The sequence below is a fragment of the Dama dama genome, chromosome 29, assembly GCF_033118175.1.
Source record: "Dama dama isolate Ldn47 chromosome 29, ASM3311817v1, whole genome shotgun sequence".
Lineage (NCBI taxonomy): Eukaryota > Metazoa > Chordata > Mammalia > Artiodactyla > Cervidae > Dama > Dama dama.
The window spans coordinates 71417705-71429856 of NC_083709.1; the positions used below are offsets into that span (position 1 = coordinate 71417705).

Below are 12152 nucleotides of genomic sequence, written 5' to 3' on the forward strand. Positions count from 1 at the left end.
CACCAACTCTCTGGGCATCTCTTATGCCAGTCAAGTTGACATTAATTAACCGTCATACTGCCCTAGAAGTCCACTGTGCATCACTGTCTCATGAGCCCCTCGGAACCACTGAGCCATTTAGGGTCTCCATAATTTTCCCTTTTTCCAGAATGTCATATAGTTGGAATCATACAGTATATGGCCTTTTCATAGTGACCTCCTTCACTTATTAATATGTATGAGTACTATTCATGCAAGGATAGTAATATTTCACTTCATAATATTCTGTGTGGCTGGGTAGCTCATTTCTTTTTGGTACACGTTCATTTTTTTAAAACTCATTTCCTTTTAGTTCACTCCTTTTATTGCTGAATAATATTCCATTGTCTGGATATAGCACAATTTATTTATATGTTCACCTACTGAAGGACATCTTGGCTGTTTCAAGTTTGGGCGATTATGAATGAAGCTACTATAAACAGCCATGTGCAGGACGTTGGGTAGACATAAGGTTTTAATTCATCTGGGAAGATACCAAAGAGCAGGACTGCTGGATTGTTTGATAAGAATATGTTCTGCTTCGTAAGAAACTGCCAGACATCTTCCAAAGTGGCTGCACCGTTTTGCATCCCACCAGCAATGAGGGAGCATTCCTGCGGCTTCTCACTCTTGTCAGCATTCGATGTCGGTATTTTTTATTTTTACCATGTGTAGTGTTATCTCATTGTTATTTTAATTCATTCTTTTTTTTGTTTGTTTTGGTACATGTGGAACATTATCATGATTCTAAGAGAGCGGTATATGGAAAGTCTTACTCAGGAGAGCATTTCTCCCTCCTCACCCTGTTCGGCCTCCATCCCCCTCATCTCTCTGTCCCTTCCCCACTCCAGCCTTGCAGGGATCTAGTCTTCAGTTTCCAGATTATCCTTCTGTATTTGTTTTGTACAAATGAGCAGGTGCAAGTCTATTTTCTTATACACCCTTCCTTCATACATGAAGAATGTACATATTCTTCCACACGTAAGAATAGTTAAAGTCTGTTTCTGAAAACACGTCGTCGGATAACCTGCGTGTCTGTTTCATTGCCTGTTCTCTCTCCCTCTCTCCTCTCAGTTTTGTCTTGTATCATCTCCCTGTATATTTTTCACTAAGTACTGGGCCATTGAGTATAAAAAATTAGAGAAATAACTTACAGCCGAGCATGGTGTGATTAATAACTCCCCCAGGGCGGATTTACATTGACTTCTGTCAGGCCTTCAGGGGAAAGAGCGGTCCAAGGCCACCTTAATGCAGTCCCAGAACTGAGATGACGCGGCGTTGGGCTCTCAGTGCCGGCGACGGCCAGTCCACTGCCAGTTCACCTTTTCTCCCTGGAACAACGCTCCTTGGGAGAATCTGGACTCCAGGTTTTGCCCTCCAAACCTCAAGGAGCCTATTTCCATAGGGATATGTAGCCCCAGATGCCTTGTTCATCTCCTGGTCACCTGGTTTTCTTGGATCTTGGCCTTGTTTTGTTTTTATTTTCTGCCTTGTTAGCTCCTCAGAGCCTCAGACAGGTGCATGCATGCTGAGTCACTTCAGTCGTGTCTGACTATTTGCAACCGCATGGACTGTAGCCCAGCAGGCTCCCAGCTGTCCATGGGATGCTCCAGGCAAGAATACTAGAGTGGGGTGCCATTTCCTTTTCCAGGAGATCTTCCCAACCCAGGGATCGAACCGACGTCTCTTATGTCTCTTGCACTGGCAGGCAGGTTCTTTACCGCTAGCGCCACCTGGCAAACAGGTGGTTGTAATATTTTAACTTTTTGATTGTCCTTATTGGTGAGTATGCATCAATTCTGCCATTATAGAAGCAGAAGTTCCTTCACCGTTTATTAACTCAAGACTAACAGCTTCATTTTAGATAATTACATTTAGTTATTTAAACTTTTTGTCTCTAATTTTGTACTTCTTTTGTGTTTAATGAGCATGTTTTGTGCACATGTATGTGCACATTCACATTGTTCTATTACTTGACATTTTTGTTGGTCTAATCTTGTTATTTTTCTCTGTTAACTATCCCTCATAGTAGGCTGTTTGCTTGTGTATTTTGTAATTTTGGATTGCAAAGTTATTTTTAGGAGGTCCCCTCTGTGCGGCCTGAAGCAGTACTATTTGCTTCTATGAGGCCCCCTACAATACCACCATCCTGAGACTAATTTTCTTTTTTTTTTTCATTTATTTTTATTAGTTGGAGGCTAATTACTTTACAATATTGTAGTGGTTTTTGTCATACATTGACATGAATTAGCTGAGACTAATTTTCATATTAATTTTTCCTCTGGGTTGAGAATAAATGAATACCAAACCTATGTGAGGCACAGCACTTTGGTTTCAAACTTTCATGGGTGACCCTTTACCCTATCTGGAACCTAGGCTGAGACAAATTTCTTTATCATCTTCTAGTGCTGGGAAGATATTTTTATCTGGATTATCATTTCCCAAGAGTTTACTGCCTCAAGAGTCCTGACTTCATGCAATGTCCCATTTCCAGTTAACTTTCTGCCTGCAAGGCTTGTCTTCTGTTCTTATCTGGAGGTTAAAACAATCCATTATTTAATAAGACCAGCCATTGCCCACTTCACCACTTCACTGCCTGACAGTTGCTGGATCAGCTTACAAGCTTGTTACTAGAGTTCTCGGTTTTCTTTGTTTTTGGCCCCCAGGGATTTCTTTTATTTTTCTTGAAGGCACTATGGTGCTTTAAAAATAATGCTTATTATATTTTAGTCCGAATTTCTAAGTTTCTATAGGGGAAGGCTTTCAGGTTGTCTAACCTACCATTACTAGAAAAAGAAGTTAAACAATTTTTCCTAATCAATTTTGTTTGGTGAACAAGTGCACAGAACTGCCCTACCCGGCAAGTTCTGGACAATAATGCTTCCTCCCCTTCTCCTTGTCTCCCCAAGAAACAGTCAGAGAACACTCTAGAGGCCGACCTGCCTGTGTCCACTTCAGCCCCAGCGAAGGCGGTGCTGGGGACAGGTGTCCGGGGCCCTCCGCTGCCGGGAAGCCTAAAGGTGAGACGGCTGCTGAGCACCACGGCGACGAGGGGAGAGGCTCCTGCAAGCAGCCGTCCCGCGTGCGGGCGGCTGGGCCCGCCGCGGAAGGCGAGGAGCGCAGCCGGCGGCCCGACGCAGCCCCCAAGGCCGCGCGCGCGCCCCCGAAGAGGCGCGGCCAGGAGCTCAGAGGAGGGCGGCGCTCCCCGGCCGGGTCCAGCAGGCCCGGCAGTGCCAAGGGGGAGGCGGTCCACGCCGGGCAGAGCCCTATCCACCACCGGACGCCAAGGACCACGGTGACCCAGGACAAGCTCGCAGGAGGGACCTCCTCAGATCTGCCTCCGAGCACAGAGGTGTTGCGATCAGGAGTCAGGAAGCTGGGGGCATCGGCCCGCTCTGAGGACACTCGGCTGCCCACGGAGACCGATCCGGCTCCCGGCGCCCTCCCTGCGCAGGCTGTGAACATCGCCCTTCTCCCCGTAGAGCTGCGGCTGCAGATCATCCAGAGAGAAAGAAGCAGGAAGGAGCTGTTCCGCAGGAAGAACAGGGCCGCGGCGGTCGTCCAGCGGGCCTGGAGGAGGTAGGAAGGCAGGGCACCAGAGCGCTGGCCCTTCTGCCCTCCGCCGGCCCGACACTCGCTCTGCCCTGGGACGCTCTCTCCATCTATGCAGTTTTGTTTATCTATGGCTTCTCTGTGTCTTCATAGCTGCACGGGCTTTCTTCTGGCTGAGGTGAGCGGAGGCTGCTCTTAGTGTAGTGGGCAGGCCTCGCGCTGCGGTGGCGTCTCGCTGCGGAATGTGTGCCCCAGAGCACAGCCTCCAGGGAGGCGCACGCCCCCGGGGGGTGGAGCACAGCCTCGGGGGGTGGGGGGGGGGTGGAGCACGGCCTCCGGGGAGGCGCATGGCCCCAGGGGTGGAGCACAGCCTGGTGGGGAGAGGGGGGTGTGGAGCACGACCTCCCGGGGAGGCGCACGGGCCCCCGGGGTGGAGCACAGCCTGGGGGTGGGGGGTGGGGGGGTGGAGCACGGCCTCCGGGGTGGAGCACAGCCTCCGGGGCGGCGCACAGGCCCAGCTGCTCTGAGGCGTGTGGGAGATCTTCCCAGACCAGGGGCTGGACCTGTGTCCTGCATTCCAGGTGGGTTTTTCCCACCGAGCCACCAGGAAAGCCCTCTGTGATACTCTAATGAACTGCATGTGCTGGCCTGACAAGGCCAGTTTTCCTACCTATGAGATTCACACATGTTTAGATCTTAAGAATCTATAATAAGCTATTTGGAAGGTGTTTTTACCCAGAAAGATAGGAGAGCACCCAAGATGGTGGGCTGTAAGTGAACACCCGGGAAGCCTGAGTTTCAGGTGAAGCTCTAGCGTTACCTGACCTTGGGCAGCGGCCTCCCTGCCCCTGGGTTTCCTCCTCTGTGCCCCGGTGTTTAGCAGTCGCTGCCACCTGTCCTGCTTGTGTGACGGGCTGCTGGAATGAGATACCGTGAGCTTTGTAAGCTCTAAAGCACTGCACATGGAAGATGGTTTTCCCTCTTTACTCCTCAGGAATCAGACACAGTGCCCTGAGTGACGGCGTTATCGTAGAAACCCACGTGTGCTCGGAGCGCGGAGCGGTGCTCGGAGCGCGGCGGGGCTTCCTGGGGTCCGGGAAGCGCACAGCAGCGCGTGCGTCGGGGAAGAAGGCGGGGGCCCTGCGCCTCCGGTCCGCTCATCTCTCACCGCAGGCCCTCCCAGGGCCCCAGTCCAGGTTAGGCCGTCCGGTGCGGACCACAGGTGGGGGACGGCCGGACCGTCCTGGGCCGGCGGGAGCCATGCGGCCCCGTCCCGGGAGAGGGGAAGCGTAACGGGGTAGCAAAGCAAGCAGGTCACTGCGGGCACCGCCGGGCCGCGTGTCAGTGCCCCTGTCGGGAGATAAAAGCGCCAGGGACTCTGACGCTGCAGAGGCAGAGCTGAGTGTCCTGGGCGGTCCAGGGAGAGGCCTCAGGGATCTTCGTGCGGGTCTCCTAGCCCGGAGCCCAGCGACCTGCCCCAGGCCTGCCGGCCATCACTGTAGGGCGCCCGCGCGTCTGCTTAGGCTGGGCAGTTTAGTCACCTCGTGCCCGACCTCCTCGGCTCTCCCAGCCACGCCACGAGCTGACACGACAGGCTTCGTGTCCATGCTTTGCAGACACGCTGATGTTCTCAGGAACAAGGCTGGTCCTGATGGTCAGGTCCAGCTCTCGAAGTTCGGTCTGACTCAAGTCCAGGCCCCTTTCTCTTAGGTTCTCTGAAGGTGGTGTGTGCCGTGGTCAGAATAATGGAGGCACAGGCCGACCTCGGTTCAGAACCGGCTGGAGGAGAGCAGGCTGCCTGGATGGTCTCACCGCACCAACATGTTTTTATAATGTCATGGGGTTTGTTGTTATCACTGTTACTAATGCCAGTAGTTGCATTCATCCGGCACTCCCGCCAGACACTGCTGTAAGTGGTCGCACATGTATACACGCGTGTAATCCCTGTGGGGGACTCCGGGGACACGGCTCACCAGCCTCCCACTCGGCCCGGTGACCTCTGCAGCCGCAGGTGGGAAGGGTCCTTGCGCCCCCATCCTGGGTGCTCCGCCAGGACGGGCACTGGCCACCATCCCAGAGGCAGCTCCTGTTAGGTATCTCAGCTGAAACCTGCGATCCAGACAAGCCCGTGAGGCTCCCCAGCTGCAGGGCCTCCCCGTCAGACTGGCCTCTGGCTCCTTTGAAGAGGCTGCCGCTGACAGACGCTGTCAGCCCGTGTCCGCAGCAGCAGATGAGCCTCATTCTCCTCAGAACAGCGGGCTCCGTCTGCGCGCCCACCTGGGGAGGCAGTTGCCTGGCCCCTCTGGCTGCTCCCTGTGCATTTCTGAGTCCTGGGACATCAGCTCCCAAACGGCTTCTGCGAAGCTGCATGCTGTGGCAAGCCCCGGGACAAGCGACGGTTAAAACCCCTTTATTGACTCTGCTATAGCCACGCCTGTCTTCTGTTTGAAGCCCAGGAGCCCCGGTGCCACCCAGGACGACGTGGGGTGTCCGGGGTGTCATCAGGGGCCCCGAGGGCAGGGCTGGGGAGCTCCCATCAACCCAGGTCACCATCCTAGGACGTATGCCCAGGGAAGCAGGCAGGCCGGCTGGAAACACACCGGACGGGGTGAGCAGATTGAACCTGGGGCCCAGAGAAGATCAAACTTCATCTTAGAATTTGAGTTTTATTACCAGTGAAGACTTGACTGTTTTAAAGGTTGAAACTGGATACTGGGCAAGCTGGGCTGGGCTGGAAAGTTGCTGTGGTGAGGAGGAGCTTCTGCTTGAGGCACTTCCATCAGCTCCTCCCCAGCAGGTTCTGGAGTAAATAAGCGAGGAGCGGCTGGACCGTAACCAGCCCTGCACCCAGGCTGAAAGCGACCACTGGGTGTGTTTGGGGTCTCAGCAAACCAGGAGTGCACGTTCTCCTTGAGAACAGGAGACCATCAGACAGACTCGGTCTCCACACCAGAGTCTGTGAGGTGGCGGTCTGTGACAGCTTCAGCCAGCCCCTTGGCCCCGAGCCTCGGCTCGCAGAGCAGGGGGTATGAAGGAATTGAAGTGGGGAGCCGTGTTGTCCCATAACGCTTACTTCTGTCTGTAATTGGCTTTTGGGAAACATGGGGCCTTCTAGTAAAGGGGTGCCATGGTTTGTCATGCTCTGGGGAAGAAAGGAAGAACCATGTGGTCCTACTGAGACCAGCCTTCAGGACGGGAGGGAAGCTTCGCGCACTCGGGAGGAAGGTCCTGTCCCATCTGGTGTGTCTGAAGCCCGGACGCGCAGCTCCCTGTGGGCGCACCGGGAGGCGTTAATCAGCTGCGGTCAATGAACCCTGCTGCAGCTTCCCTGCAAGGCTGCAGGACAGCCAAGCTCAGCAAGAGCTGGGGGCGTGCACATGGGATAAACACTGGAAGAAAAACCCCAGAGGTAAATGTGGCCATCACCCTGGGGCCCCTCCCCTCTCTCCCACCCCCGGCTCCACCCTCCAGCAGAACGGTCTTACTAAGACTTACTTACTAAAACTCAGCTTTTGACCTTTGCCATTGTTCTTAGAAATCTCAGCATCCCCACCAACTACAGAGTAGAGACCAAGTCATTAGCAGTGTTTGGCTGCTGGACTAGACAAGCACTGATTTGAATGTTGGCTTCTCCTGGCTCTGTTAGCCTTTTCCCTCCAATTTTTATTGTGATATAATCGATATGTGGCACTGCGTAAGTTTAACGTGTACAGCATGATGACCTGGTTTACATATGTTATAAAACCATTACCACGTAAGTTTAGTGAACACCATCATCTCACATAGGTAAAAGGTTTTTTCCCTTGTGATGAGAACTCTTAGGATTTACTCTTTAAAAACTTTCACGTATGTCATAAAGAAGTGTTAACTATAGTCATCACATTGTACACTGTATCCCCAGTACTTATTTGTCTTATAACTGGAAGTTTGTACCTTTTGATCATGTTCATCCAGTTCACCTCCCCCAATCTCTGATGACCACAAATCTGATTTCTCTATGAATTTGTTTTCTATTTGTGAGGATGGCACATGTAAGTGAAATAATACAGTATTTATCTTTATCTGAAATAAGGTCTTCAGGGTTTGTCTATGTTGCTGCAAATGGCAGCATTTCTTTTATGACTGAATAATATTCTGTTGTGTATATATATATATATATAATACATATATTGGAAGAAACACTGTGACCAACCTAGGCAGCATATTAAAAAACAGAGACATTACCAACAAAGGTCCGTTTAGTCAAAGCTATGGTTTTTCCAGTGGTCATGTATGGATGTGAGAATTGGACTGTAAAGAAAGCCAAGCACTGAAGAACTGATGTTTTTGAACTGTGGTGTTGGAGAAGACTCTTGAGAGTCCCTTGGACTGCACGGAGATCCAACCAGTCCATCCTAAAGGAGATCAGTCCTGAGTATTCACAGAAAGGACTGATGTTGCAGCTGAAACTCCAATACTTTGGCCACCTGATGCAGAGAGCTGACTCACTGGAAAAGACCCTGATGCTGGGATTGAAGGTGGGAGGAGAAGGGGATGCAGAGGATGAGATGGTTGGATGGCATCACTGATGCGATGGACGCGAGTTTGAGTAGAGTCGAGGAGTTGCTGATGGACAGGGAGGGAAGTGTGGCGTGCTGCAGTCCATGGGGTCGCAGAGTCGGACACGACTGAGTGGCTGAACTGATACATATATAACACACAGCATTCTATCGTGTGTATACATATGTAAAGCCGCCTCTTCATTCACCCATCAGCGGGCGCGTCCTCGCGGCTGTGAAACGCTGCTGTGGACACAGGGTCTCGTCAATGTGCTGCTTTCATCCCCTTCAGTTACTCACGCAGAAGTGGGGATGCTGGATCCCACGGCAGGTTTTAAATTTTCTACATTTGAAGTAATTATTGGTACGTGTGTGCTAAGTCGCTTCAGTCATGTCCGAGTCTGTGTGACCCCGTGGGCTGCAGCCCTCCAGGCTCCTCGGTCCGTGGGATACCGCAGGCAAAAATCCTGGAGTGGGTCGCCATGCCCGCCACCAGGGGCTCTTCCCCGAGACTCTGACGTCTCCTGCACTGGCAGGCGGGCTCTTTAACACCAGGGCCACCTCGGCCCAGTTATTAGTAGGTGAGGACGTGCTATTGCCATTTTGTGGTCTGGTTTTGTTGATCCATTGTTCCATCTTTTGTGTTTTGATTCCTTCTGGTATCAATCTGCATGGACTTCTTTATCATGTTCCTTGGTATAATTAGTACAGGTTTTACCCCTGTGATTACCATGAAGCTTATATAGAGTATCTTAAAATATCATTATTTCCTTTGGTATCATACTTACCTGTGGTTTTTCTTTTTTTTTGGGGGGGGGGGGGCGGTTATATCCTTGGTTCCTTATGTTGGTATCTATGCATCTGAATAAGCAGCCTCCTCTCCCAAGTTTGCTTTGGCAGAGACGGTTCTTGAGCACTGAGCTCAGTTTGGGTTTCTGGACGTGTCTGCGGATGATGTACTTGGGCAGGTGGGACTTGCTCTCTCTTTTTGGGCAAGGCCACTGCCTAGGCTCTGAGAACGGGGGGCGGGGGGCGGGTGCTGCCACTGCCAGCCGAGACCAGCTGGACAGGACTGCTGCTCTGGTTCCCTGCTCGTGAGGCTGTGGGTTGGGCTCTGCAAGTTGCCCAGCTTCTCCGGCCAGGCTTACTTAGTCAAGACTGGCAGTAGGCAGAGCTAGGATTTACCTTCCTGCTCTGGTTGGACAGGACGCCCCAGCACCGGCACTGAATTCCCTGGCCAGACACAGCCACTGGTTTTATTCCGTAGAGGGGGAAGCCGTGGGCAGTCCTCTCTTCAAGTGCTACTCTAAGGACTGTGGGATGGGTTTCGAGGCTGGAGTGTACTCTGGTGAGGTCCCCTGGTTAGACGGGCTGAAGGCTGTATTCAGCCATGGTGGAGCTTGGGATTACTTTCCCTACCCAGGCAGACTGGTGGAACTGGTTCTAAAGGTGGCTTCTTTGTGATCTTGACTCAAGCTGCCCTGCTCCCCAGGGTCCCTGGCTGGACAATGCTTTGGCTTTGCGGATGACCGGCTTTGCCCGCTTTGCACTCTTCCTGACCATTGCTGGGCTCCACAGCTTCCGGGTGGTCTGGCCAGCCTTTCTGGTCTGGAAGCAACGAGAAACTACACTCAGCCATGGGCTGGGCTATGACCCAGCTCTCCTGCCTGGGCAGGGTCAGACCAGGCTCCAAGGCCAGCAGGGTTCTTTGTGTAAGAAACTGGATCCGGGAAACTTAAACACCAGTGGGCTCCCTGGTCAGACTGTGCTGCTGTTGTTTCTGAAGAGTCCAAACAGAGCTACTGGTCTGAGCTACCACTTGGACTCTGCAGGTAGGCTCTGCCAAGATCCTTATGCTGGTTGTTTCAAGTCCCTCATTCCTGCTCTGCCATCACTGGATTCCCAGTGGGTAAGCCCCAGAGTCCCCTGCAGTCCCCATGGAGTAAGATTGGAGTTGCTCCCAAGAAGCAGCCCATGATGCTGGGGGAGCTGGAGGTCCACCCTGGGCTCCTTTCCCACTGGGAGAATCGTGGGCTCAGGGTAGAGCCCTCCGTGTGATGCTGAGCCAGCCTGAGGTGGGGGCGCGGGGGGGAGCTATCAGCATGGAGCTGCTCACACGGTTACCCTTCTAAATGTCTCGGTATCTAGAGCAGGGGGTGCTTTAGCCGCATCCCCATGTTCCAGGATTTTCTCACTGCTGTCTTTCTTAGCCAGGAATAACTATTAGCTGCTGTTCTTATGATGGGGAGCAGTCAAAATGGATTTATGTCACCATCTTGGTGATGTTCCCCTCGACTCCGCCTTCGTCAGCTTTATAATGTCTGCCTCACAGGTTTACTTTCAGACTTAACCACAGGGGAGGTGCTTGGTATCCAGGAGGCCCTGACCAAATGCTGGTTCCTTCCACAGCGGGGCCCGGTCTCCAATCCTCCTTGCCTTGCCAAATACATAATCCTTTGCACACATCTCACTCCACTAGTAAAGATTCATGCACAAATGCTCACATCTCTAATCATGCCAGTTCTGCTACCCACAGTGCCCTTCCCTGCCTAGCCAGCTTTCACTCATCCCTTAAAACCCAGCATAAACACCAGCCATCTAGCTCCTAGCTCTCACATAGTACTTCTCATACTTCATTTGTTCGTTTACACATTGGCCTGTCCCACTTTGGCAAGGACCCACCTAAGTGATTCCTAGTTCAGGAAATACTGATGGACAGGGGCAGAACTCAATATACAACATACTGCCATTGAAATTAGGAATGGGAGTTTGAATGAATCTCAGAGTTCAGCAACTACTATTCCTAGCTTCCTAGCTTCTAGGAACTTCCGGGGACATTGGTTTTCTCAGTACTATGACCTTAAATTCTCTGCCCTCCTGACTTCCCAGCTACCAGCTCCGGAAGCACCTGTCACACCTCCTGCACTTGAAGCGGCTTGGAGCCAGAGATATGGACAGATGGAATCGAGAGTGCCTGGCTTTGATCCTCCAGGTTTGGAGGAAGGAACTGGAACTGAAACCCCCAAAGACCATGGCAGTAAGCAAGACCAAGAGCCCACCCAAGGGCAGCTCTGGCGGCAAGCCCAGCAGGCACTCGGCGCTCAAGCACATCTACGGTAACTGTCCTGCCTGCTTTACGGCAGCACCCTGAAATGTGTCACCTCAGATTTTGAAACAGGATTTAATTACATTGGGCAAACCTCCATTTAGTAGGAACTTTATTAAACAGCCAGGCACCAAGAGAATTCTCATCATATTTATGCCTCCCTTGCAGCAACTCTGGGTTAGAATTGGTTTCATGAAGCATTCTGATCTCAACCAAGAGTGCCTTACTGCCAAGAGATCGTCTGCTGGGCTTCCTGACGGAAGCCTCACCATAGGACGCTCTCTAGACTACTGCTGGTTTTCCCCTTAAATTCTCCAGCTAGAGGATCCCAGCCCCAGGTTGACCTGCCGGCCTTGTGCTGTCCTTCCCTGCGCTTAGATAGCAGAGCTCCCTGTCTACGGGAACACCCCAGATCCAGGCACTACAGTACACGCTTGTCTGGCGAATAAACTGCTGCACACGGGGACCCTTTCAGCTCTGCGAGTGCCTGACTCGCTCCTCGCTGGAGGGAGCAAAAGTTAAGGCACCTTCACACACCCATCTGTGGCCGTGGCAGCAGAATCTCCGGACTTAAGCCTGGACCTCTGTGGCTCTCCACTTCCTAACTGATTTGTCTTGGTGGGCACCTGCAGCTCAGGCTTCTCCTCAGTAAGCAATTCAGTGCTTGGTCAGGCTACCGCTGTCATTGGTCAAAAATAGGTAACTGTTGATTGATTTCAGGTTCTCAAGAAGGGAAAGTGCGTCAGCCCACAAGGTCTTCAAAAGCCCCCTCTGTGCTGGGCCTCAGCTCAGGTAAGGCCGCCCCTGCATGGCAAAGTGGACGGAGACCATGCGAGAAACGCGTCCCTTTTCTGTTTCATCCCCGAAGGTGGAGACACTGGAGCAGACTGCCAGGGGGTTCCAATGGCCAGTTATTTCAGGACTGCATGTTTTTGGTC

At 52.2% G+C, this 12152-nt stretch overlaps 1 protein-coding gene across 5 annotated transcripts in view; it reads left to right on the top strand.

Annotated features, from left to right (window-relative positions):
- INVS (inversin) overlaps nt 1–12152 on the top strand; it is a 125338-nt gene that overhangs the window by 109459 nt on the left and 3727 nt on the right. For all 5 annotated transcript variants that reach the window (XM_061132133.1, XM_061132134.1, XM_061132136.1 and 2 more), the window contains 3 exons: nt 2928–3597; nt 10998–11224; nt 11935–12006. In XM_061132133.1, the coding sequence (XP_060988116.1) occupies nt 2928–3597; nt 10998–11224; nt 11935–12006 (969 nt within the window). The remainder of the gene's footprint in view (nt 1–2927; nt 3598–10997; nt 11225–11934; nt 12007–12152) is intronic.